General features: G+C 44.3%; 1 protein-coding gene and 1 long non-coding RNA gene across 4 annotated transcripts in view; one reads left to right on the forward strand and one right to left on the reverse strand.

The window, feature by feature from the left end:
• Window positions 1-20,805, forward strand: part of atp7a (ATPase copper transporting alpha) — a 73,255-nt gene extending 52,450 nt beyond the window's left edge. For all 3 annotated transcript variants that reach the window (XM_033030788.1, XM_033030790.1, XM_033030789.1), the window contains exons 14-23: window positions 22-156; window positions 1,152-1,346; window positions 2,833-3,015; window positions 7,520-7,733; window positions 9,059-9,205; window positions 10,732-10,874; window positions 13,833-14,036; window positions 15,106-15,223; window positions 16,604-16,706; window positions 18,010-20,805. In XM_033030788.1, coding sequence (XP_032886679.1) covers window positions 22-156; window positions 1,152-1,346; window positions 2,833-3,015; window positions 7,520-7,733; window positions 9,059-9,205; window positions 10,732-10,874; window positions 13,833-14,036; window positions 15,106-15,223; window positions 16,604-16,706; window positions 18,010-18,277 — 1,710 coding nt within the window. In that variant the 3' untranslated portion in view covers window positions 18,278-20,805. The remainder of the gene's footprint in view (window positions 1-21; window positions 157-1,151; window positions 1,347-2,832; window positions 3,016-7,519; window positions 7,734-9,058; window positions 9,206-10,731; window positions 10,875-13,832; window positions 14,037-15,105; window positions 15,224-16,603; window positions 16,707-18,009) is intronic.
• Window positions 7,276-23,652, reverse strand: LOC116979218. Its single transcript, XR_004413649.1, has 3 exons — window positions 23,436-23,652; window positions 9,448-9,457; window positions 7,276-7,295 (listed from the first exon to the last, which is right to left on the reverse strand). It is a non-coding gene; the product is annotated as an uncharacterized LOC116979218 (long non-coding RNA).
• Between the last annotated feature and the right edge of the window lie 396 nt (window positions 23,653-24,048).

Below are 24,048 nucleotides of genomic sequence, written 5' to 3' on the forward strand. Positions count from 1 at the left end.
TTTGCCACGTTTACTTTTCAGGCTCCCATTCAACAGTTTGCGGATAAGTTGAGCGGATACTTTGTTCCATTCATCGTTGGTGTTTCTGTTACTGCTTTGATTGCCTGGATCATCATTGGATTTCTCAACTTCGAGCTTGTGGAAAAATACTTCCCTGTGAGTATCGCCATTGGCAGGATAAAATGCCTAAAATCACTGGAAATGTTCTGCTTACGTTGCACACTGGGGTTAAAGTAGGCAGTGTGGAAATTTATTAACAGTTTAGTTTGGAGATACAACGCGGAAACAGGCCCTTCGGCCCACCGAGTCCACGCCGACCAGCGATCCCCGCACATTAACACAACTCTACACCCGCTTGGGACAATCTTACATTTATACCAAGCCAAATAACCTACAAACCTGTACGTCTTTGGAGTGTGGGAGGAAACCAAAGATCTCAGAGAAAACCCACGCAGGTCACGGGGAGATCGTACAAACTCCGTACAGACAGCACCCTAGTCGGGATGGAACCCGGGTCACCGGCGCTGCAAGCTCTGGGCTTGAACCATTAATTATTTACCACTCCTCAGATGCTGCCTGACCCTTCTTCAAAATGATTCTGGTGGGGGGTGGGGGAAGATGCTGCCTGACCTTTGTTACTCCAGCACTTTGTTCTTTTCTTTGGGAACCAGCATCTGAAGTTCCTTGTTTTGACATTAGCCATTATCCCATTGAATGGCGATGCAGATTCTCTGAGTTAAATGGGCCACACCCATTCCTAATTTGTTAGAAGTGGAATAAAAACCATAGAGACATACAGCGTAGAAACAGGCTCTTCTGTCCAACTTTTATTTAGGTTATGCATACTAAACTGGCTGAGTTTCGTTTTTAGTTTAGTTTAGAGGTACAGCACGGAAACAGGCCCTTCGGCCCACCGGGTCCTCGCCGTCCAGCGATCTCCGCACATTAACACCATCCTACACCCACTAGAGACAATTTCTACATTTACCAAGCCAATTAACCTACAAACATGTACAAACTCCGTACAGACAGCACCCGAACCCGGGTCTCCGGCGCTGCATTCGCAGTAAGGCAGCAACTCTACCGCTGCTCCACCGTGACGCGGTCTGCTTATATTTTATTTTTATTTTTTCTGCCTCTGTTATGCTCAGGGTTACAACAAGAGCTTGTCCCGACCGGAAGTGATCGTTCGCTTTGCATTCCAAGCCTCCATCACTGTGCTGTGCATCGCCTGCCCCTGTGCGTTGGGACTGGCAACTCCCACGGCCGTGATGGTGGGGACCGGAGTCGGGGCACAGAATGGGATCCTGATCAAGGGAGGGGAGCCACTGGAGATGGCACACAAGGTCAGTGCAACAACAGGCTGTGATGTCCTTGTCTGCACACACCCCGCTACCAGACGGCAGTCCTGAACTACAGTCTACCTCATTGGTGACCCTTGGACTATCCCTGATCGGACTTTACTGGCTTTACCTTGCACTAAACGTTATTCCCTTAACATGTATCTGTACACAGCAAGTGGCTCGATTGTAATCATGTATTGTCTTTCCTCTGGCTGGATAGCACGCAACCATAGCTTTTCACTGTACCTCGGTACACGTGACAATATACTAAACTGAAACTGATACTGGTCACTGCCGTTGAACTATGTGGCTTTCCTGTTGGATCCATTACCCACTGCTATTTGCAAGCATGCCATCTTTTTGTTAGAAGTGGAATTCTCGGCCACAGAAGGCAGTGGAGGCCAATTCACTGGATGCCTACTCCTGCACCTATTTTCTACGTTTCTATATAAGTGGTGTAAAAGTCATGGATTCATACGGTGTGGAAACAGGCCCTTTGGCCTTACTTGCCCACGCTTACCAGATACCCCATCTACACTAGTCCCACCTTCTTCCTGGCTAGTTGTTGAAAATATTGATCTAGAAATCCATCTTGTTACAGTCCATGGATTTTTCCACCTTCATTTTACTACTAAAATGACTTGCCGAGGCTGTATGCAAATTAAAATCTCTCACGATGTTGCATTACTCCTAATACACGCACTTCTAAATTCCCAATTCGTACCTGAGTTTGAGTTTAGTTTATTGTCATGTATAACAAGCTACAGTGAAAAGTTATTGTTACGTGCTAACCAGTCAGCGGAAAGACAATACATGATTACAATCGAGCCGTCCACAGTGTACAGGTACATGATAAAGGGAATAACTTGCATAATGCCCCAATATTACAAGTAGCCAACAGTTAACATCCACCCACATCAATTTAGTTTCGGCTTTATTGCTGTTTCTTGGCTCCACCCAAATCAGATCATAATTCTGAACTTTTTCCATTCTTTTTACCATTTAAATGATAGCATTAAGTATTATATATTCTTTACAGCAAAAAATAAGAATTAATTCAAATTAATGTAATGTTCAGCACTTCTTTCAAATTCCTTTCCAATTGTTGTGAAACATAAGGCAATTGAAAAAATATGTTCTTCACATATATATTTCTCTGATCATAATTCTAAATTATGATCTGCCTGACCAAACTAATTTCTCACCACAGTAACTTATTTTTATATTTTAATAGTGATCTACTATCTGAACTTAGTTTTTTTTTAGACTTGTAGATTGAAGAATTCCCCCACGAAACATCACCTATCCCTGTTCTCCATAGATGCTGCCTGACCCGCTGAGTTCTTCCAGCACTTATTTGCTCCTTTGCTTGCAAAATTCAAACTAGTTTCTCGGATTGTCCATTCTGAAGTGTCATTCGGTTAAGTGGATTGGTTTGAGCTGGCATTGGTGTTTCAATGGATTATAATCGAGTTTTTAATTTCTCCAGATTAACACGGTGGTTTTTGATAAAACCGGAACAATCACTCATGGAACTCCCAGGGTCATGAACTTGAAGATGTACGTGGAGAGTGGCCACATATCCGAAATGAAGCTATTGGCCATCATTGGCACAGCAGAAACAAACAGTGAGCATCCTCTGGGTGTAGCAGTAACCAAGTACTGTAAACAGGTATGATCTCTCCACTCAATTATATTCAAGTGATGATTGGTAAAATGGCAGGTGGACCAAAATGCTGGAGGAACTCAGCAGGTGAGGCAGCATCTATGGAGAGAAGGAATAGGCGACGTTTCGGATCGAGACCCTTCTTCAGACCAACTAAACTTCTGAAGAAGGGTCTCGACCGTACAGACAAGCACCTGCAGTCAGGATGGAACCTGGGTCTCTGGCGTTATAAGGCAGCATCTCTACCGCTTCGCTACTGTGCCACCCTGACTCGGGGACATCGATCGGAGTAAAAACTACCAATTAATGGCTGGATTATGTGTTCAGTTTCAATATCCCCAGTAAAACAGGAACGCAGGAAGATATCGAAGGACACAAAGAGCTGGGGTAACTCAGCAGTTCAAGCTGCAGAACATGGATATGTAAAAAGCCATTTTGTAGATTCTTGTCCAATATTTTCTGTTGGTTAATTTACTATTATCCACATCACCCCTAATAATCAATAACATTTATGGAGAAACAAGGGAAGAGTCCCGACCTGAAACATCACCTATCCATGTTCTGCAGAGTTACTGCCTGATCCGCTGAGTTACACTAGCACTTAAACTAAAAGGGATAAAACTAATGAGTTCTGGATGGGCACAGGAAGATTTAAGGGTGGCGCAGCGGTAGAGTTGCTGCCTCACAGCGCCAGAGTCCCGGGTTCAATCCTGACTATGGTTGCTGTCTGTTCGGAGTTTGTACGTTCTCCCTGTGATCACGTGGGTTTTCTTCAGGTGCTCCGGTTTTCTCCCACACTTCAAAGGCATAACGGGTTTGTAGATTGTAAAATTGTCCTTAGAATAGAATAGAATGCCTTTTATTGTCATTCAAACAGCTTGGTTTGAACGATATTGCATTTTCTACAGTCTTAAAATTATATTTTAAAAATCAAGACCCACACTTAACACAGTTTACAGTAACATCCATCACAGTGAATCTCCAACACCTCCTCACTGTGATGGAAGGCAAAGGTCTTATCTCTTCCCTTTGTCCAGCAGTCCAACTGCAGCGTCAAGGCGAACTGGGGCTCCCGATGTTAAAGCCCCCGGCGGGCGATGGTAAGTCCTGTGGCCGTTAAGCCGCCCGGGGCGATGTTAGGCCCCGCTCCAAGTAATTTAACCCCGTGATTCCGGCGGGAGAAGTTGCCGTTGCGGAGTTGCCGATTCCGGCGGGAGACGTTGCCTTAGTGTATGGGGTGATCGCTGGTTGGCTCGGTCTCGGTGAACCAAAGGGCCTGTTTCTGCACTGTATCTCCAAAGTCAATATCAGCTGTGGATGTAGTGGAGAAAGAGTTGGGGGAGGTAATACCAAAGAAGATCCAAAACAAGGGCTGTTCCACAGAGCCAACATATAAACAGGCATCACTCGGCCTTTCCTGGTACTGATGGATTCTCCTTTGATTTGTGATACAAACTATCTTGGTTACACTAGAGACTTTGAGCTTTGTTGTCCTTTGCACTATATTAGTTGGTTTTTTTTAATTGAACTTTAGTTTTGCTTAAGAAAGAACTACAGACACTGGTTTAAATCGAAGATAGACACAAAATGCTGGAGTAACTCAGTGTGACAGGCAGCATCTTTGGAGAGAAGGAATGGGTGACGTTTCGGGTCGAGACCCTTCTTCAGACTGGTCTAGTTTTAGTTTTGTTTGTTATTGTGTTACCTGTTGAGTACTGTGTTTACAAACTGTTGTGCTGCCGCAAGTAAGAATTTAATTGTTCCATTTCGGTACCTATGACTTGACTTGACTCTCTTGAAGTGAAAGGTTGTCTCCTGTCCAGGGCAGCTTAGCTCTGAAAGTAGTGACTAGATGTAGGAGCTCCCTCTTGTGGCCGTTTACATTGAAGAACTGCAAGCCTTTCATGGTGTTGCCAGAAAAAGTTTGAAGAGTTTGTTGTTTTATATTTGTATTGTATTACTCGTCATTGATGAAGCGGAGCTTATTTAACACTCAAGTAGACGAGATACGATAGAAAACATAGAAAATATGTGCAGGAGTAGGTCATTCAACCCTTCGAGCCAGCACTGCCATTCAATATGATCATGGCTGATCATCCAAAATCAGTACCCCGTTCCTGATTTTTCCCCATATCCCTTGATTCTGTTAGCCCTAAGAGCTATATCCGACTCTCTTGAAAACTACCAGTGAATTGGCCTCCACAGCCTTCGGTGGCAGAGAATTCCACCGTTTCACAACTCTCTGGGCGAAAAAGCTTTTCCTCGTCTCCATTCCAAATGGCCTACCCCTTATTCTTAAACTGTGGCCCCTGGTTCTGGACTCCCCCAACATCGGGAACATGTTTCCTGCCTCTAGCGTGTCCAATCCCTTAATAATCTTATATGTTTCAATAAGATCCCCTCTCATCTTTCTAAATTCCAGTGTATACAAGCCCAGTCGTTCCATTCTTTCAACATATGACAGTCCCGCCATCCCAGGAATTAACCTCGTGAACCTACGCTGCACTCCCTCAATAGCAAGAATGTCCTTCCTCAGATATGGAGACCAAAACTGTTGTATGTTCTACTTAGATTTAGTAAACACTCTGGTTATGATCTCCACTAAATTGTACATTTGTTGTTAATTAACAGTCGATTGTAAATCTCTTTAAAGCTGGACAAAGCAGTAGGTAAACCTGGTATTCTGTCCTGTAGGAAGTGAAAATATAAAACGTTAGAAATATTCAGTCAGTCAGGCACACAGTGAAAGGGAAACTGGGTTAACCTTTCAGGTCGATGATCTTTTGTCACCGGTGGCAGCAATCCAGACTTCAGGATGAGGTGTTGCCTCCCTGGTGCTAGAGTCCAGGGTGTCTCTGAGCGGCTGCATAACATTCTCAAGGGGGAAGGATGGGCAGTCAGAAATTGTTGTGTATGTTGGCACAAATGACGTGGGTCGGAAAAGGGAAGAAGAAAGATTCCCAACCCAAAATGTCACTTCTCCACAGATCAGGCACGTGCCGTCAGGGCCTACCCTGACTATAATTATAAAATGGTAATTATTAAATATATATAGTAAAGGCACAGGAGAATTATGCCTACATAAGAGATCGATCTCTTAGGTAAGCATAATTCTCCGTGCCTTTCATTCGCAGTACATGTAATACGCGAATGTGTGTGCAGCTCACGTGCCGTCGACGAGCAGCAAGGGGAGCTGAAGGCAGCTGAAATTCTGCCTTTGCACCGTGGACTGCGTACTGCGCATGCGCTGCAGCCTACTGCCCATGCACAGCGCAGGTCTCTTGGCAGGTTTTTCAAACATGGCTTGCCATTATCTTAAGAAACAAAGAGAGAACAATGGAGTTAGTGTACAAATAATGTGGTAAGTAGATTTCTTTGAGCTGTATCTTTTTAAATACCGTCTTTCCCGGCTTTGAAGATGCTAGTTGTTACCCAAAAATAAGGCAAGAAAATTTACCTGCGTCTTGGAGGCCGAAGGCTAGGTTGTTAGCCAAGAAAGATAGACTTGGCTATCCCTCAGTACAGCAACATCAAGAACAACGTTGTTGTATTGAGGGATAGCCAAGACCATCCCTCATTGCTGGAAGCTAATGGGAAGCGGCTGTAGTTGGAAGCAGCTGAAAAAGGACAGCACCGCTGGGGGGGGGGGGGGGGAAGAGTTCCTTTCTCAGCGTGTGGGGACTCTGGCCAGGGGTAAAGTTGCGGGGAGGGCAGGAGCGTTGAGAAGGATGGGGTCGGGGATCATGCCAGTGAGGGGACCAGCTCAAGAGCGGGTCAGCGGGCGATGGATAACAGGACAGTGGGCGGCGGAGCTTACTCCTGTGTCAGCGCGATCAAGGGACCAATTGAGGTTACTCGCGCTGACACAGGAGTAAGCTCCACCGAATGTCTTAATTGCCGGGAAATGTGGTACTTTATTAAGAGATATGGTTTTTGAAGACTTTATAAAAGTCGTCTGACAGCTTACGGAGAGGAGAACATTCTGCGCATGCGCGGTTTAAGATTTTTAAAAGCCAACTGACTGCCTACCCTGAGTAATTACTCACAGCACGTGCCTGCCACAGATAGACACAAAATTCTGGGGTAACCCAGCGGAACAGGCAGCATTTCTGGAGGGAAGGAATGGGTGACGTTTCGGGTTGGGAAGAAGTCTCTTCTCAGTCTGAAGAAGGGTCTCGACCCGAAACGTCACGCATTCCTTCTCTCCAGAGATGCTGCCTGTCCCGCTGAGTTACTCCAGCTTTTAGTGTCTATTTTCGGTTTAAACCAGCATCTGCAGTTCCTTCCTCCACATGTCACCTATCCACGTTCTCCAGAGATGCTGCCGGACCAAGTGAGTCACTCCAGCACTTTGTGTCTTTGTATTTATTGCCATTTGTATTTATGTATTTATGCCTACAATATTCTGTTGTGCTGCAGCAAGCAAGAATTTCATTGTCCTATCTGGGACACATAACAATAAACTCTCTTGACTTGATCTCTCTCTCTTGTTTGTATTTGATCACTGCAGGAGTTGGGTTCAGATGTGCTTGGCTCATGTTCAGATTTCCAAGCTGTCCCTGGATGCGGCATCACGTGCAAGGTCTCCAACATCGAAACGGCGTTGAAGGGCAAGAACGCCGAAGTGGAGCAGAACAATGCGCGGAACATGATGCTCATACAGATCGACGAGAAAAGCTCTGGTGATGCTTTGCACCCTATAATCCAAGAGCCCACATCAGAGAGTAAGTAGCTGTCACCGTACAATCCCCCTGCTGCGTGATACCCGCGAGATCGTCTCTTCCCCAAACGTTCTCATTCCTCTTCTTATCGAGTCCACACACAAGATTAGAAGTTGTTCAGCCAGAGCTGAACACATTTCTCGGCATCTGCACGCAATGGTGTCTGTCTTGTCGCTTCTTGTGCTTCTTGTGCGTGGTGGTGGAAAGATTGGTGGAAACAGGGCCGCGACGTGAACCCTCTTTCCTTCACCCCAACGTTCTCATTATTTGTGGACTATTATGGAAGTTCTAAGTGGAAATCGATGTTTCCTTTCGGGCAGGGCCTCTTACTGTGTTGGATGACTGCATGGGAATGATCCATTTTTCACACAGAGAGTGGTGAATCTCTGGAATTATCTGCCACAGAGGGTAGTTGAGGCCAGTTCATTGGCTATATTTAAGAGGGAGTTAGATGTGGCCCTTGTGGCTAAAGGGATCAGGGGGTATGGAGAGAAGGCAGGTACAGGATACTGAGTTGGATGATCAGCCATGATCATATTGAATGGCGGTGCAGGCTCGAAGGGCCAAATGGCCTACTCCTGCACCTATTTTCTATGTTTCTATCCAGTGGGAATCTTTGTAGCTTCTTGCTTTCCCTTCAGTGGCTGCCAGGAGAAGGATCGAACCTGAATAATTACAATTCAAGTCATAGTGGGAGGTGGAGGGGGGGGGGGGGGGGGGGGAACGAAGGACAATGGGGGCGGGGGGGGGACACGCACACACACAAAAAGGGGAGCCGGCATGCTTTGTAACTTTGTCAGCGCTGTAGGTGGCTGCTATTTGTGCACATTACTTATGCAAACAAATAACTTTACTATGCCTCGTCACATGTGACAATAAAGTATTCCTATCTCTAAACTAAAGTAAACTAAAGGTAGACAAAATGCTGGAGAAACTCAGCGGGTGAGGCAGTATCGATGGAGCGAAGGAAATAGGTAACGTTTCGGGTCACAACCCTTCTTCAGACTAAATAAACACCTTTCTTCAAATGCTGGAGAAACTCAGTGGGTGAGGCCGCATCTATGGAGCGAAGGAAATAGGCACCGTTTCGGGTCTTCAGACTAAATAATAACCTTTCTTCAGATATAAAGTAAACTAAATATTGGTGCACGCACCTTTCTCCCACCAGCCCCATCACCTTGTTCCTTTCCGCTCCTCCTCCTGGCCGTTTCTCACCCCTCCATACACACACATGCAGCAGCAAAGCAAACGTGTTGAATGCATGGCTGTACTGTGATAACGGGCAACATTTATGTATTTATTTATTTCTATTTCTTTTGCTGCCGCAGGCTCAGGGAAATCTCCGAGCTTTTCAGTACTTATTGGAAACCGGGAGTGGATGAAGAGGAATGGGCTCAACGTCAGTAAAGACGTGGACAGTTGCATGATCGAACACGAAAGCCAGGGCCACACGGCCATACTGGTCGCTGTGGACGGTAAGGCTGGTCGACAAACTCATCGGGAAGGCTGGCTCCGTCCTGGGGGCGGAGGTTGGGTTCACGGGAGGTGGTGTTGGAGGGGAGGATGCTCCTCAAACTGCGGAGCATCCTGGACAATACAGCTCACCCCCTCCGTGACACACTGGTCAACCTGAGGAGCACCTTCAGCAACAGACTGGTTCCACCAAGATGCAGCACAGAACGCCACAGGAGATCCTTCTTCCCTGTGGCTGTCAAACTGTACAACTCCTCCCCCTTCTGTCGTGGGGTAGACTGAGACTGACTCCCCCCCCCACCCCCCCCAATCCTTGCACATCCCCCAAGCCTTTCCACTCGTCACATTAATTTAATATTTCATATATTTTGTGTTTTTTGCTACTGTTGGCAGATCAGTTTCCCTCTGGATAATAAAGTTCTATCGTATGGTATGATCAGTCTCCCATAGCAGTCAAACACTCTCTACCATGGGAAAAGAACTAACATACTTGAGCGTTAAACTCCAATCAGTATTGTATTTTATTGTCCCAGTAATCAAACGGCACGCTGTTATATTTTTGCTGGAACGATCATGTTCTTGGCAAGATAATGGCAGTAATATGGTTGCAATTGAACTGTGTCTCCAGCATGTCACTGGGAACATTTTCAACACCATCCTGGAATAAGATGGTGCAGCATGTTGGAGCAGCGTTAAAGCTTCTGCCTTACAGCGCCAGAGACACAGGTTCGATCCTGACTATGGGTGCTGGCTGTAAGGAGTTTGTAGGTTTTCCCCGTGACCTGCATGGGCTTCTTTCCGGATGCTCCGGTTTCCTCCCACATTTCAAAGACGTACAGGTTTTGTAGGTTAATTGGCTTTGGTAAAAATTGTAAACTGTCCCCAGCGTGTAGGATAGTGCTAGTGTACGGGAAACACTGGTCGACGCGGACTCGGTGGGCCGAAGGGCCTGTTTCTGTGCTGTATCTCTGAACTAAACTAAACTAACATGGCACAGCAGATCAGCCATTCGTTTGAAATCAAATTTTAAAAGTGACATGCAAAAATATGTAGCATCTGTGGGGACGAAGGGAGTGGTCGGCGTTTCAGGTTGAGACCCGGCACCAGACCTGCTTATTGTTCTGGATTGCAGCATCTGTCTGCAAATGTCCAGATCACCCAAACAAGCAAAATAGACCAAATCAAAAGTAAACCACAGCCGTTTGTGATGCATTAAAAAGCTTTGAGAACTTTAAAAGTAAAATAATTTATGTTTCTTCTATGCATGTGTTTGTACAGACATGCGCGCGCGCACGCACGCATGCGCACACACGCAAACGCACACAACACCCGCACACACACACACACACACACACACACCATGCATGCACACGCACCCGCACACACACACACACACACCATGCATGCACACGCACCCACACACACAGAGGCGCACACACGGAGAGTACACACAGACAGTCACGTACGCGCACAGATGCGCACGCACAATTTAATTGAGTTGTCCACATGTTTTTTCTAACCAAAACAGGTGTACTGTGTGCAATGATAGCAATTGCTGACACTGTGAAGCCAGAAGCAGACTTGGCTGTCCACACTCTGAGAATGATGGGGTTGGAAGTGGTGCTTATGACAGGAGACAACAGTAAAACAGCCAGGGCCATTGCTGCACAGGTCAGTTCAAGTTCAGTTTTTGGCTTGTTTTATATTTGTGCACTTTTCCTCCAGCAGTGGTGACCGGCATCAGAAACCATCCCCCAACTATGACTTGGCCAAGCCACTGTGAGCTTCGTCATAAGGTCAGAAGTGATGGGAGTAGAATTAGGCCATTCGGCCCATCAAGTCTACTCCGCCATTCAATCATGGCTGATCTATCTCTCCCTCCTAACTCCATTCTCCTGCCTTCTCCCCATAACCACTGACACCCGTACTAATCAAGAATCTATCTATCTCTGCCTTAAAAAATATCCACTGACTTGGCCTCCACAGCCTTCTGTGGCAAAGAATTCCACAGATTCACCAGCCTCTGACTAAAGAGATTTCTCCTTATCTCCTTCCTAAAAGAACATCCTTTAATTCTGAGGCTATGACTTCTGGTCCTAGACTCTCCCACTAGGGGAAACATCCTCTCCACGCCCACTCTATCCAAGCCTTTCACTATTCTGTATGTATCAATGAGGTCCCCCTCATTCTTGTAAATTCCAGCGAGTGCAGGCCCAGTGCCATCAAACGCTGATTGTAGGTTAAACTACTCATTCATGGGATCATTCCTGTCTGAACACAAGCAGACTAATTTATCTCGGGGATGTGGTAGTTTTTGGCAAACACTTGCTCACCTGCCAACTATGAATTGAGTGATGACATTGATCTCAAAAAGTGGCGCCTCACAACGCCAGAGACCCAGATTCAATCCTGACCATGGGTGCTTTCTGTATGGTGTTTGTATGTTCTCCCTGTGACCACATGGCTTTCTCCCGGGGCTCTGGTTTCTGCTGTTCAATGTGTCTACATTTTACTGCAGCCTAATATCTGGCTTTGGGTCTGTTATTTAAATAGAGATCAAGTGCTCAGTGATTTTGAAGGATGGAAGTGTTTGTTTACTTGCATGAGCTGGGCATCCCCATAGGATGAATATTCAGGGTTATACATCCGATCGAAAAGACAGACAGGTGGGCAGAGGCGGCTCTGTTGGTAAGAAATAAAATGCAGTCCCTTGCGAGGGGTGACATAGAATCAAGATGTAGAGTCATTGTGAATAGAACTGAGAAATTGTAAGGGTTAAAAGACCCTAATGGGAGTTATCCACAGGCCCTCAAGATTAGGAAAAAGGGAAGTGCAACAAGACCTGTACACCAGTCACTGAAAGTAAGCATCCAGGTACATCAGGCTGTGAAGAAAGCTAATGGCATGTTAGCCTTCATAACAAGAGGAGCTGAGTATAGGAAGAAGCAGGTCCTTCTGCAGTTGTTCAGGGCCCGAGTGAGACCACAACTGGAGTATTGTGTGCAGTTTTGGTCTCCTAATTTGAGGAAGGACATCCTTGCTATTGAGGCAGTGTAGCGTAGGTTCACGAGGGCAATCCCCGGGATGGCGGGACTGTCATATGATGAAAGAATGGAGCGACTGGGCTTGTATTCATTGGAATTTAGAAGAATGAGGGGATCTTATGGAAACATATAAAATTATTAAGGGATTGGAGACGTTAGATGCAGGAATCATGTTCCCAATGTTGGGGAAGTCCGGAATCAGGGGCCAGAGTGCAAGAATAAAGGGTAGTCCGTTTAGAACTGAGATAAGAAAAACTTTTTCACACAGATAGTTGTGAATCTGTGGAATTCTCTGCCTCAGAAGGCAGTGGAGGCCGGTTCGTTGGATTCATTCAAAAGTGAGTTAGATAGAGCTCTCAGGGCTAGCAGAATCAAGGGATATTGGGAGAAGGCAGGAACGGGGCACTGTTTGTGGATGATCAGCCATGATCACATTGAATGGTGATGCTGGCTCGAAGGGCCGAATGGCCTACTCCTGCACCTATTGACTGTGTATCTATGAATAGCAAGTTTTTCCTTTTGAGATGATAGTTATCAAATAACTTTGGCAAAGATAGACACAAAATGCTGGAGTAACTCAGTGGGTCAGGCAGCAACTCTAGAGAAATGAAATGGGAGACGTTTCGGGTGAAAACCCTTCCTCGGACCCAAGACCGTTCCTCAGACCTTATTCCATTTGTCTACACATGTTCTGTGTAGATAAAATATGCAATTTTGCTAGCCCTTGCTGTCTCCTCCCCTTCCTTAACCCTCTAGCTGTCTCCTCCCACCCTCCCATCCGCCCGCCCTCGGGCTCCTCCCCCTCCTCCCCTTTTCCTTCTTTTTCCCACCCCCCATCACTGAAGAAGGGTTTCGGCCCGAAACGTCGCCCATTTCCTTCGCTCCATAGATGCTGCTGCACCCGCCCAGCAATTTTGTGTACCTTCTGTGTAGACCTGCTGAGTTACTCCAGCATTTTGTGTCCGTATTCGGTGTAAACCAGCATCTTCCGACACAGCATTGGCAAAGGTGCTTCTTGGAGTGGCGCTTTGTGTGTTGTTGGTGGGAGGTTCCTTAGTGCTCCATGACAATATTAATAATAATAAATAATAATAATAATAAACTTTATTACAGTCTCAAGGTCCAGACAAGGGACAACATTACATAAAAATGCATTGCATATTAAAAAAACATCATAAAGTACATATAAAATCCTTGCATATCACTTATAAAAGCATCATAAATTATATATTTTAAAAAACACAAGACATGAATTAAAATCCAGAATAAAAAGAATGATCAATGTCCTACAACGAGACAACGATACCAGTGTCTCCACAACTGGGATTCGTAGCGTGCAGTGCTAACCCTTATGTTTGACAAGGCCACAATAGTTACATTTTTAGAGTCATTTATCCTGCAGGTGAATTTATACATATGGTTTCTTAGGATAGCTTCTAGTGTACTGACTCCTGCAGCCACAAACATGTTACTAGCACTACACCATCTAGGTTCCCTTATTGTGTGAAATGGTGGCGTCATTGCAATTTTTCTGCTGGTGTGAAAGATTCAGCCTGTGACTTGGATTTATTCTCCTTGTGGTCAGGTTGGGATCACCAAGGTATTTGCGGAAGTTCTTCCCTCGCACAAGGTCGCTAAAGTGTCCCAGCTACAGAAGGAAGGGAACACTGTGGCGATGGTGGGTGACGGTGTGAACGACTCTCCAGCGCTGGCAATGGCTGACGTAGGAATTGCCATCGGCACGGGCACAGATGTAGCTATTGAAGCTGCAGATGTGGTCTTGATTCGGGTGAGTAGAACAAAGTATTTAGTGAGACCAAGCGTAGACTTGGCGATCATTTCGCCGAACACCTCCGTTCGGTCAGCATTAACCAACCTGACCTTCCGGTGGCTCAGCACTTCAACTCCCCCTCCCATTCCGAATCCGACCTCTCTGTCCTGGGCCTCCTCCACGGCCAGAGTGAGCACCACCAGAAATTGGAGGAACAGCATCTCATATTCCGCTTGGGCAGTCTGCACCCTAGTGGCATAAACATTGAATTCTCCCATTTCCGGTAGCCCTTGCTGTCTCCTCCCCTTCTCAGCTTTCCCTCAGCCCTCGGGCTCCTCCTCTTCATTTTTCCTTTCTTCTCCCCGCACCCCCCCCCCCACCCTCCATCAGTCTGAAGAAGGGTTTTGGCACGAAACGTTGCCTATTTCCCTCACTCCATAGATGCTGCTGCACCCGTTGAGTTTCTCCAGCATTTTTGTCCACCTTCCATATTCAGGGGCAGTTTCTTCACAGCTGTTGTCAAGCCGAACCACCCTATCACCAACTGGAGATCAGTCCATCTACCACCTCCCATCTACCTCATTGGAGACCTTCGAACCATCTTTAATCGGACTTTACTAGACCTTATCTTGCACTAAACGTTATTCCCTTTATCGTGCATCTGTACACTGAGGACGGCTCGAATGTAATCACGTATTGTCTTTCCGCTGATTGGTGAACACACAACGAAAGCTGTTCACGGTACCTCGGTACACCTGACAATGGGGTGGTCTATTCGTGACCTTGCCACTGGCATCCCAGCTGCTCAAGAATGAATTTTGTAAATGACACTAACTTCAGTCACCTCCTCTGGGTGGCGACCATGACGTGCTGTTGAGGAACTGTACATTTACACTGTAAATGGATCGATTGTAATCATGCATTGTCTTTCTGCTGACTGGTTAGCACGCAACAAAGTTTTCACTGCACCTCGGCACACGTGGCAATAAACTAAACTGATCTAAATGGATCTACCGAGGAATGGCGTTAAATTGGTTTGGAGAGGCTGTACCACACAATAGTAATGTTACTTTCCTTTGCTTTACAGAATGACCTTCTCGATGTAGTGGCAAGCATTCATTTGTCCAAAAAGACAGTGCAGCGAATACGGATAAACTTTGTGTTTGCTTTAATTTATAATATTGTTGGAATTCCCATTGCTGCTGGTAAGTCTGAGATCATCTCTAGAACAATTTCATTTTTCTGGTGTGTGCTTGTCCGTGTGTGTGTGTGCATGGACATGCATAGGTATGCAAGTTATTTTCACTAATATTGGCTTGAAGTTACATGCTATAGTCAGAAGGTGGTGAATCTGTGGAATTCATTGCCACAGAAGGCCGTGGAGGCCATGGGAAGAAGGCAGGAGAATGGTGTTAAGAGGGAGGGATAGATCAGCCATGATTGAATGGCTGAGTACTCGATGGGCTGAATGGCCTAATCTGCTCCTATCACTTTAAGCATGAATTTTGACCTAAATTAAACTTCATCCATCATTGCTCCTGGTTCAAGACCTGTCAAGATCTATCCAATTTTGCATCTTCCCCTCCCCAGTTTGACCACACTTTCCTTTCCTTTGAAGTCTAAACAAATCACAATTTGAACTCTGAAACAGATATCGGTATCTGGTAATTTCTTCTGGGAATCTGTTACAGACTATATGTTCGGCGATAATGTGATTGTTACTCAGAAACCTCAAGTTATAAAGACAATTGTGAGAATGGGGGAAAGGGAGTTCGGGGCCAGAGAGTTTCTGACTTCAATAACCAAAGTTATTTTCCCTGTAGGATTTTCAAAATAGCATTTTCCATAGCAATATGTTTATTTTTGAAACTGCAAGCTAGAAATACTAAAGGCAATGAAGATACATGGTTTAATAAAGTATCATTGCACAAGTTTCAATAGACGCGATTGCTCTTTAATTTTAATAGCCACCCTCAAATAACATCGAACAGAGAACAATGCAGCACAGGAACAGGCCCTTCGGCCCACTATGTTTATTCCAAACATGATGCCAAATTAGATACAAAATGCTGGAGTAACTCAGCGGGTCAGGCAGCATCTCGAGAGAAAAGGAATAGGTAACGTTTTGGGTCAAGACCCTTCTTCATACTCATGTTAAACTAATCTCATCTGCCTGTAGGCGATCCATATCCCTCTGATAAATTAGTTTTGGCATTTCAGATAGTAATAATTTAGAAAGTAATGGGGAGAAGGCAGGAACGGGGTACTGATTGGGGATGATCAGCCATGATCACATTGAATGACGGTGCTGGCTCAAAGGGACAAATGGCCTACTCCTGCACCAATTGTCTATTGTCTAATTTAGCTAGGCATAATTTTGGCACAGACTTTGTGGGCCGAAGTGCCTGTTCCTGTGCTGGACTGTTCTGTATTCTAAAACATGACCAAAGCTACTGTAACTTTGAATGAGTTGATTCATTTCATCCGTATGTGATGTACCAACCTGTAAGCAGTTGTCAATGAATTTGTTTGGTGAAATATGAAGATCATTAAATTGTGAGCCAACATTGTGTTTTGTTGTTCAGGGGTCTTCCTTCCAGTGGGTTTGGTTTTACAACCATGGATGGGATCTGCTGCAATGGCTGCATCATCTGTTTCTGTGGTGCTTTCATCTCTTTTATTAAAGCTGTAAGTACTTGTTTCCTGTATCTTTAGGGTTTAGGTTTATTAATGTCACGTGTATTGTGGTTCAAGCTTCGTTTTGCACGCAGTCCAATTAGATCAGATAATCCTACACATCAGTTCAGTTTAGAGATACAGTGCGGAAACAGACTCTTTGGCCCACCGAGTCTGTGCCGACCAGCAATCACCCCGTACACTAGCAGTATCCTGCACACTACAGAAAATGTACAGTTTTACCTCGGCCAATTAACCTACAAACCTGTATGTCTTTACACGTGACAATAAACTAAACTGAACTGTTGGACGAAACTGGAGAACCCGGGGAAAACCCACGCAATCACAGGGAGAACGTACAAACTCCGTACAGTCAGCACCCATAGTTAGGATCAAACCCAGGTCACTGACGCTGTAAGACAGCAACTCTACCTCTGCGCCACCGTGCCGCCAGTAGTGTTGCACATTATTTGCATAGACAAAGTCCAATGTCCGCAATGGAGTAGAGGTGAATTGCTCAGTACCCCAGCTTATGCAAGGACTTATTCAGTTGGCTGACCTATCAACTGTTATCAGGCAACTGAACCATCCCATCACCAACTAGAGAGCGGTCCTGAGCTACCATATATGAATGGATATGTTTATTGGCCAAGTATGTACATATACAAGGAATTTGCCTTGGTGCTCCGCTCGCAAGTAACAACACGGCTTACAGTAAACAATTAAGAATGACACAATAAACATAAAACATAAATAATAAAATACATTACTATAATAACATTAATATACCTCATTGGAAACCCTCAGATTATCTTTAATCAGACTTTACTGGACATTATCTTGCATTATAGTCTTTCCACTGACTGGATAGCATGTAACAAAAAAGCTTTATACACGTGAGAATAAATTAAACTAATCTATTTTGCGTAGGGAGGAACTGCAGATGCTGGTTTAAAGGGAAGACAGACACAAAAAGCTGGAGTAACTCGGCGGGTCAGGCAGCCTCTCTGGAGAAAAGGAATAGGTGACGTTTCAGGTCAAGAACCTTCATCAGACTGAGAGTCAGGGGAGAGGGAAATGAGAGATATTAACCGTACTTGGGAGAAATGAATAGAAGATATGGAAAAAGCAGGGGCAAACAATAGGCCACTGTTGGCCGTGGTGACACTGGTGACAACGAGTCTCCAGACAGAGGAAGTCAACAAGACAACAGTGAAACTAGTGCGACGACTATGGTGGGGGCAGGGACGGAGAGAGAGGGGACGCACTTTCAACAGCAAGTGTTAGCTTGTCTTTCGCTTTTTTTACTTTACAGTTACAAGAAGCCCGATCCTGTCAAATTGGAAGCCAGAGCCCAGGGCCACATGAAGCAGAGGTCACTCTCGGAAGTCAGTGTGCACATCGGCATGGGCGAGGTGAGGCAGGAATCGCCAAAGTTAAGCCTATTTGACCGAATAGTGTACTACAGCCGAGCGTCCATTAACTCTCTCAGGTCAGAAAGGCGGTCGATCACCAATATCCCACTGCATGACCCAGACAAACACTCCCTCCTGCTGGGAAGAGACGAAGATGATGCAGTTTAACCTGGATGAACACAAGAGAATTGCAACTGTGTCGCCATAGCCTCTGCTCCAGGCTGATCAACACTTTACTCTGAGTTGGTAAATTTGATGCACAGATTTTTGATTTACATTTTTTGTTTTTTTTTGGAGACTTTCGCTTTCAATACTTTATTGTTTTCCAGGTTCTCAACCATCTCCCCCCGCCCCCCCCCCCCCCCCGTACCCTGGGGAGGGGAAAAGGTGGCGTGTACCACAAGCATCTACCTGTTGTGATTTGCCAGCAGAGATCATGACGGGCTTGTTGAATGTTAATTGAACCATCTTATTTTTTCACGACGCGAAAACCTGTAACTTATCCCATTGAAGGCAGCAGGCTTTACATGGTCTGAGCTGCCTATAGTTGTGCGTGTGACTTATTTAGCCTCTCCAGTGATTTGAAATGGTGCCCGTGGCACCCAGCAAGGACCAAATCCTCATTCGAGCCGGCTCCTGATTCTCACACACCCACCTCCTTGTGTTTTTGTTCTAAATAAAACCTCATACAATGTGTAGGACAAACCAAAGTGACCTCAGAAATCCACGATTGTATATTAATCCCTAAATTTGATAAACGGGTTTGTAGTGTTGTTATCCCCGCCTAACTCACTACACTGGTTTTGCAATCGGTGAAATTATTTCACTTCATTCAGCAGGTTCATATTCTTGCTGTAATCATAAAAGGCATGTTAATATCGAGGTACCTCATGGCAGGCATTTAATGCTGGATCCATTTTCCAAACTGTTATTCAAAAGAGCCTTTACTCAACCGTTTTAATAATATCAATTTGCACTTTTTTTAAATTCTGAATTATCTAATGTTGTTCTACACACCAATCAATTGTTTAGAAAAGAAAATGTACAATTGACACTACATGCAGTATCCAATCTGTTGATCCACTTCCCAGCTCCCCCTCAGCCCACAGTCTCCGCCTCTTCCTTTCTTCTTCCTGCCCCCCCCCCCCACCCTCACAGCAGTCTGAAGAAGGGTCTCGACCCGAAACGTTGCCTATTTCCTTCGCTCCATAGACGCTGCCTCACCCGCTGAGTTTCTCCAGCATTTTTGTCTACCTTCGATTTTCCAGCATCTGCAGTTCCTTCTCAAACATCCAATCTGTTGAAATACTTTTCCTTTGCTCTCCTCCCTCTATGTTAAAAATTCTTTCTCCGTGATATCTGGAATTATTGTTGGTTTTTGCAAGATAAACCAATAGTGCAAGCGTTGACCTGATTCAGCAATGCTCTCCGCAGCGTCTATCAATGAACAGTAGCCCTCAATAGCTGCCTATTCCAGACAGCTCGCTGCATTTTTTAGCAAATGACAGCTAAATTCTGGGGGGAAAAAATCAAATTTGGAAGGCGAGAAGCGAGATGGTTTTTTAATTTTTTCACTTTAAGTTTTGTAAATATATGTATATATAGTTACATATCATGTAATACAGGAGCATTTTTTGCTGTGACACAATGAGGGACTTTATTTTATGCAGAGCAATGAGAAAATTCTTTCTTCCCAAAGACGTCTTTCGCTTACATGTCATAAATGCTGCTGTTAAACACTTCTTCCATGTTCCATGTTCCGACATCATGTCTCTCCAGTATCAAAATAGTGATATTTAAGGTGAAATGAGCATGGATTGATAATAATGGAACTTGTAGAAAGTCACAGTTTAATCTCTATAGTTTGTATGCAAGCTGGATCGTGCAGCTAAACAAGACCCTTCATCTCCCTCCGATGCCTTGTTCTCAATCTTAGATTTGTAAGTCTTCAACCACTGCAACTTGCAGACTAGATTTTATGACAATGGTTATTAGCGACTCAGCCATTTCCCCCACAGCTTCTACTTTGAATTACCTAGTTTTGTCATAGTGTGAATATCAAGTCAGACATATTATCATATCTATCTAATATTTCCCCTCAGTCTGCTCACTTCATGATTCTAAAGATAAGTAGATGGTTCACTTTGAGAGTCACTCCCTGGTTTCTCTGCCTGTGTCCATATATCATTCTGTTGGTCATGTTTTGTTCTTATTTTAAATGCTGATGTGCAGTCACTCATCCGGTCTAATTGGTCTTAAGTTGTCCCAATTCCTTTAATTTTTCTTTCCTTTGTTTCCCACTTGCTTCTCCCCTCAACCTTTGTACTGGGAAACCAGAGGTGGCACTTCTATACATGGTTACAGGACGGGCAGCTCTTGAGAACAGCTTGTTTAAGAAAGAACTGCAGATGCTGGAAAAATTGAAGGTAGACAAAAAATGCTGGAGAAACTCAGCGGGTGAGGCAGCATCTATGGAGAGAAGGAATAGGAGACGTTTCGGGTTGAGACCCTTCTCTCCATAGATGCTGCCTCACCCGCTGAGTTTCTCCTGCATTTTTTGTCTACCTTTGAGTACAGCTTGCTTATTTTATGATGCGGGAAATGTTCTTTGAAGGGAGGTTCACAAATATTGTCATCAGTTAATAGACAATAGGTGCAGGAGTAGGCCATTCGGCCCTTCGAGCCAGCACCGCCATTCAATGTGATCATGGCTGATCATCCCCAATCAGTACCCTGTTCCTGCCTTCTCCCTAAAAAGTGTTTCCTCGTCTCTGTTCTAATATATGCTGTTTTTTATCTAACACTTTTTAAAATCAAAAGTTTTTAATGAGCCCCTGACTCTCGCCCCTGACTGTCGCAAGGATGGCACAGTGGCGCAGCGGTAAAGTTGCGTCCTTACAGCGCCAGAGACCCAGGTTCTATCCTGTACGTTCTCCCCGTGACCTGTGTGGGTTTTCTCTGGGTGCTCCGGGTTCCACCCGCACCCCAAAGACGTATAGGTTTGTAGGTTAATTGGATTTGGTAAAATTGAAAATTGTCCCTGGTGTGTAGGGTAGTGCTAGTGTGCGGGGATCGCTGGTCGGCGGGGACTAGGTGGGCCGATGGGCCTGTTTCCACGCTGTATCTCTAAACTAAACTAAATGCACACTGGCACACCTTCTGTGCAAAGTGGTCATGTTGCTGTAACCAGATTACTCTATTATCAGAGTGCAGTAGACTTGAGTGCAGCAATCAGCCATGTTGAGGTTTGAGGTGTGTACCTGTGAGCATTTATAAAGGAAGCTCAAAATTCCTAAATTCCATCAAATTAATAAATTCCAGCAATTCCATGCACCAGTGGCACCTCAGACTAACAATTATGTCTTGGTGGTGTATTTATTCTTTGAGGAATAGAAAGCAGTTGGAATATGTACAACAGTCTGAAGAAGGGTCCCGACCTGAAGTGTCACCCATTCCTTCTCTCCAGAGATGCTGCCTGTCCCACTGAGTTACTCCAGCTTTTTGTGTCTGTCTTTGGAATATATACCATCTAGTTATTTTTTATTGATCAGAAAAATATACAACATATTATTATGTCAAAAATAATAATTTAACATGGTGGTAGCTTCTTTGCTCTAAGTGTTCCCTGTGTATTTGGGGAACTTGCTTCTATTTTTAGAGTTAAATTAAAAACAGGAAATAATTGTATAAAATTGAGAGGGATATCAGGAAAATAAAATCTCTTAAAAATGGTTTAAATCTCTTTAGAAAATTATGTTTAAGGGTCCCGACCCGAAACGTCACCTATCGTTTTCCTCCAGAGCTGCTGCCTCACCTGCTGAGTTACTCCAGCACTTTGTGTTTGTCTTTTGTTTAATAGTTTGTTGAATGTATAGTCAGCCATTTTGCTGACTATAACCTAATGGATATTGTTAGAATATTGCAAAACAAAAATAATATTCCAGGCACCATCAAAGCCTCCCTTCTTGACAATGACTCATTACGATATCAGTGGGCCAAAGTTAGGGGTTTTGATTGCTTTCGGTTTCTGTGGCAATGCAGGGATTATGAACAACGCATGTTTGATTGGAGTGCTACTGAAAAACTGGTGTAGAAATGCTGATTATTTCCCTCATCTGGAATCCATGTTCACATATATATATTTGCTACAGTGTTTTTGTGTAACTCGAGTTGAAACCTTACTTTGCTATCAAATCGTTCATTTCAGTAGACAATAGGTGCAGGAGGATGCCATTCGGCCCTTCGAGCCAGCACCGCCATTCAATGTGATCATGGCTGATCATCCCTAATCAGTACCCCGTTCCTGCCTTCTCCCCATACCCCCTGCGCTATCTTTAAGAGCCCTATCTAGCTTTGACAGAATCTCCTACCAGTGGGTAAATGTACCAATAGTGGGTTTGTAGAATTGATTCATAACTATGCCTGTTTATGTTACCTCAGCAAAATGCTGCCTCTCCATTCTGCTATCAAATACATGATACATGTTATTTATTGTTGATTGCCAAATAAACTGCTTGGTGCAGCACACTTACATTCAGGCTAACATTTCATCATTGCTACAGGTTATATCTGTGGTTGATGCAAAATGGTTAGAATAGATGAGGAAGACACTTTGCACAACTAAGCTCACTCATCTAGGTCAAAACCACAATCGTTACTTCAGCATCCAGTGTCTCAGGAAATTCCAGAGATATTGTTGGTTAAAGAACATACCACACACTCAAGAGTGTTTAATTGTCGTGTGTACAAACCTCAGGACAATTCTTACCTGCGGCAGCTCAAAATTTTCAATAAATGAATAACTGTAATACCAGTGCAAAACAGAAACATAGTGCAACCAAAGACTCAATCCATATTGCTGTGGTTAGTGTTGTGTTGTATAAGAGAGCCTGATAGTCTCAGAAAGGAAGTTATTCTTGAACCTGGTGGTCACGTTTTTCGGGCTTCTGCACCTTGTTCCCTGGCGGCATGAGTGACATGAGAGTGCGACCTGGGTAGTGTGGGTCTTTGATATTGGCTGCCTTTTGGAAGCAGTGCCTCCGATAGATCATTTCAATGGTGGGGAGGTCAATACTTGTGATGGGCCGCTCTGTCAGTTTAATGCGGGGAAACACTACTAAATCATACTAAATTTCCCTGCTGTCAGTCGATCCTATCCTTTTTTTTCCTCTTGCTTTTAAGATGTCTTTCAACATAGTTGTGTTTTTTTCTCTCTTCCATGCCTCATCCTGACTGATTCAACTGTAGCATTGCTTCTGATCCATTCCCTTGCAAAGCCACAAAAATAATTCCTTCAATTGGTATGTATAGGTGGCTCAAACAAAACTTACCTTGCTCACTTTGAGGAGAAGATGCTGAGACGAGGGCTTTGATGATATCTGACGATTTCTTGGCTGACTTTTGCAACCTGTCACTTCAAATGATTTTCTCACTAAGATTATAAACACTAACAAACCCATCACACTCCTGCTCAAAGATTGAAGTGAAGTTTGCACACTCAAGCATGGCAGTACTGATTCAAATTAAATGTTTTATTTTCTTACTAATGTTTAGTTTTGGTTTAATTTGCTGTTTTCACTTTTGTCACGAAAAAATACCCCCAAAATGCATTCCCATTGAGTTATTTAGGAGTTACCATGTTAAATCAAGATGTGGCTGAAATGGATCACTAAATACAGTAAAATGAAGACAAGAGTGGTTAATTGTCATATGCCCCAGGCAGAACAATAAAAATTCTTACTTGCAGCAATGGCTTGAACTTGAGTTAACCATTTCTATTCTTAAAATGACTTTAAGGAAATGTCTATTTTCTGTGTTGCTTAATGACTATAGTTACTATTGAGCTTATTTATTGACAAACTATATTGACCATTGTCAAGGTGGAGAAAAGGTACATTGGTGAAGAAAAAGTGTTTTTACTTAATTTGCAAATAATTGCT

This window comes from Amblyraja radiata, chromosome 12 (assembly GCF_010909765.2).
Source record: "Amblyraja radiata isolate CabotCenter1 chromosome 12, sAmbRad1.1.pri, whole genome shotgun sequence".
NCBI lineage: Eukaryota > Metazoa > Chordata > Chondrichthyes > Rajiformes > Rajidae > Amblyraja > Amblyraja radiata.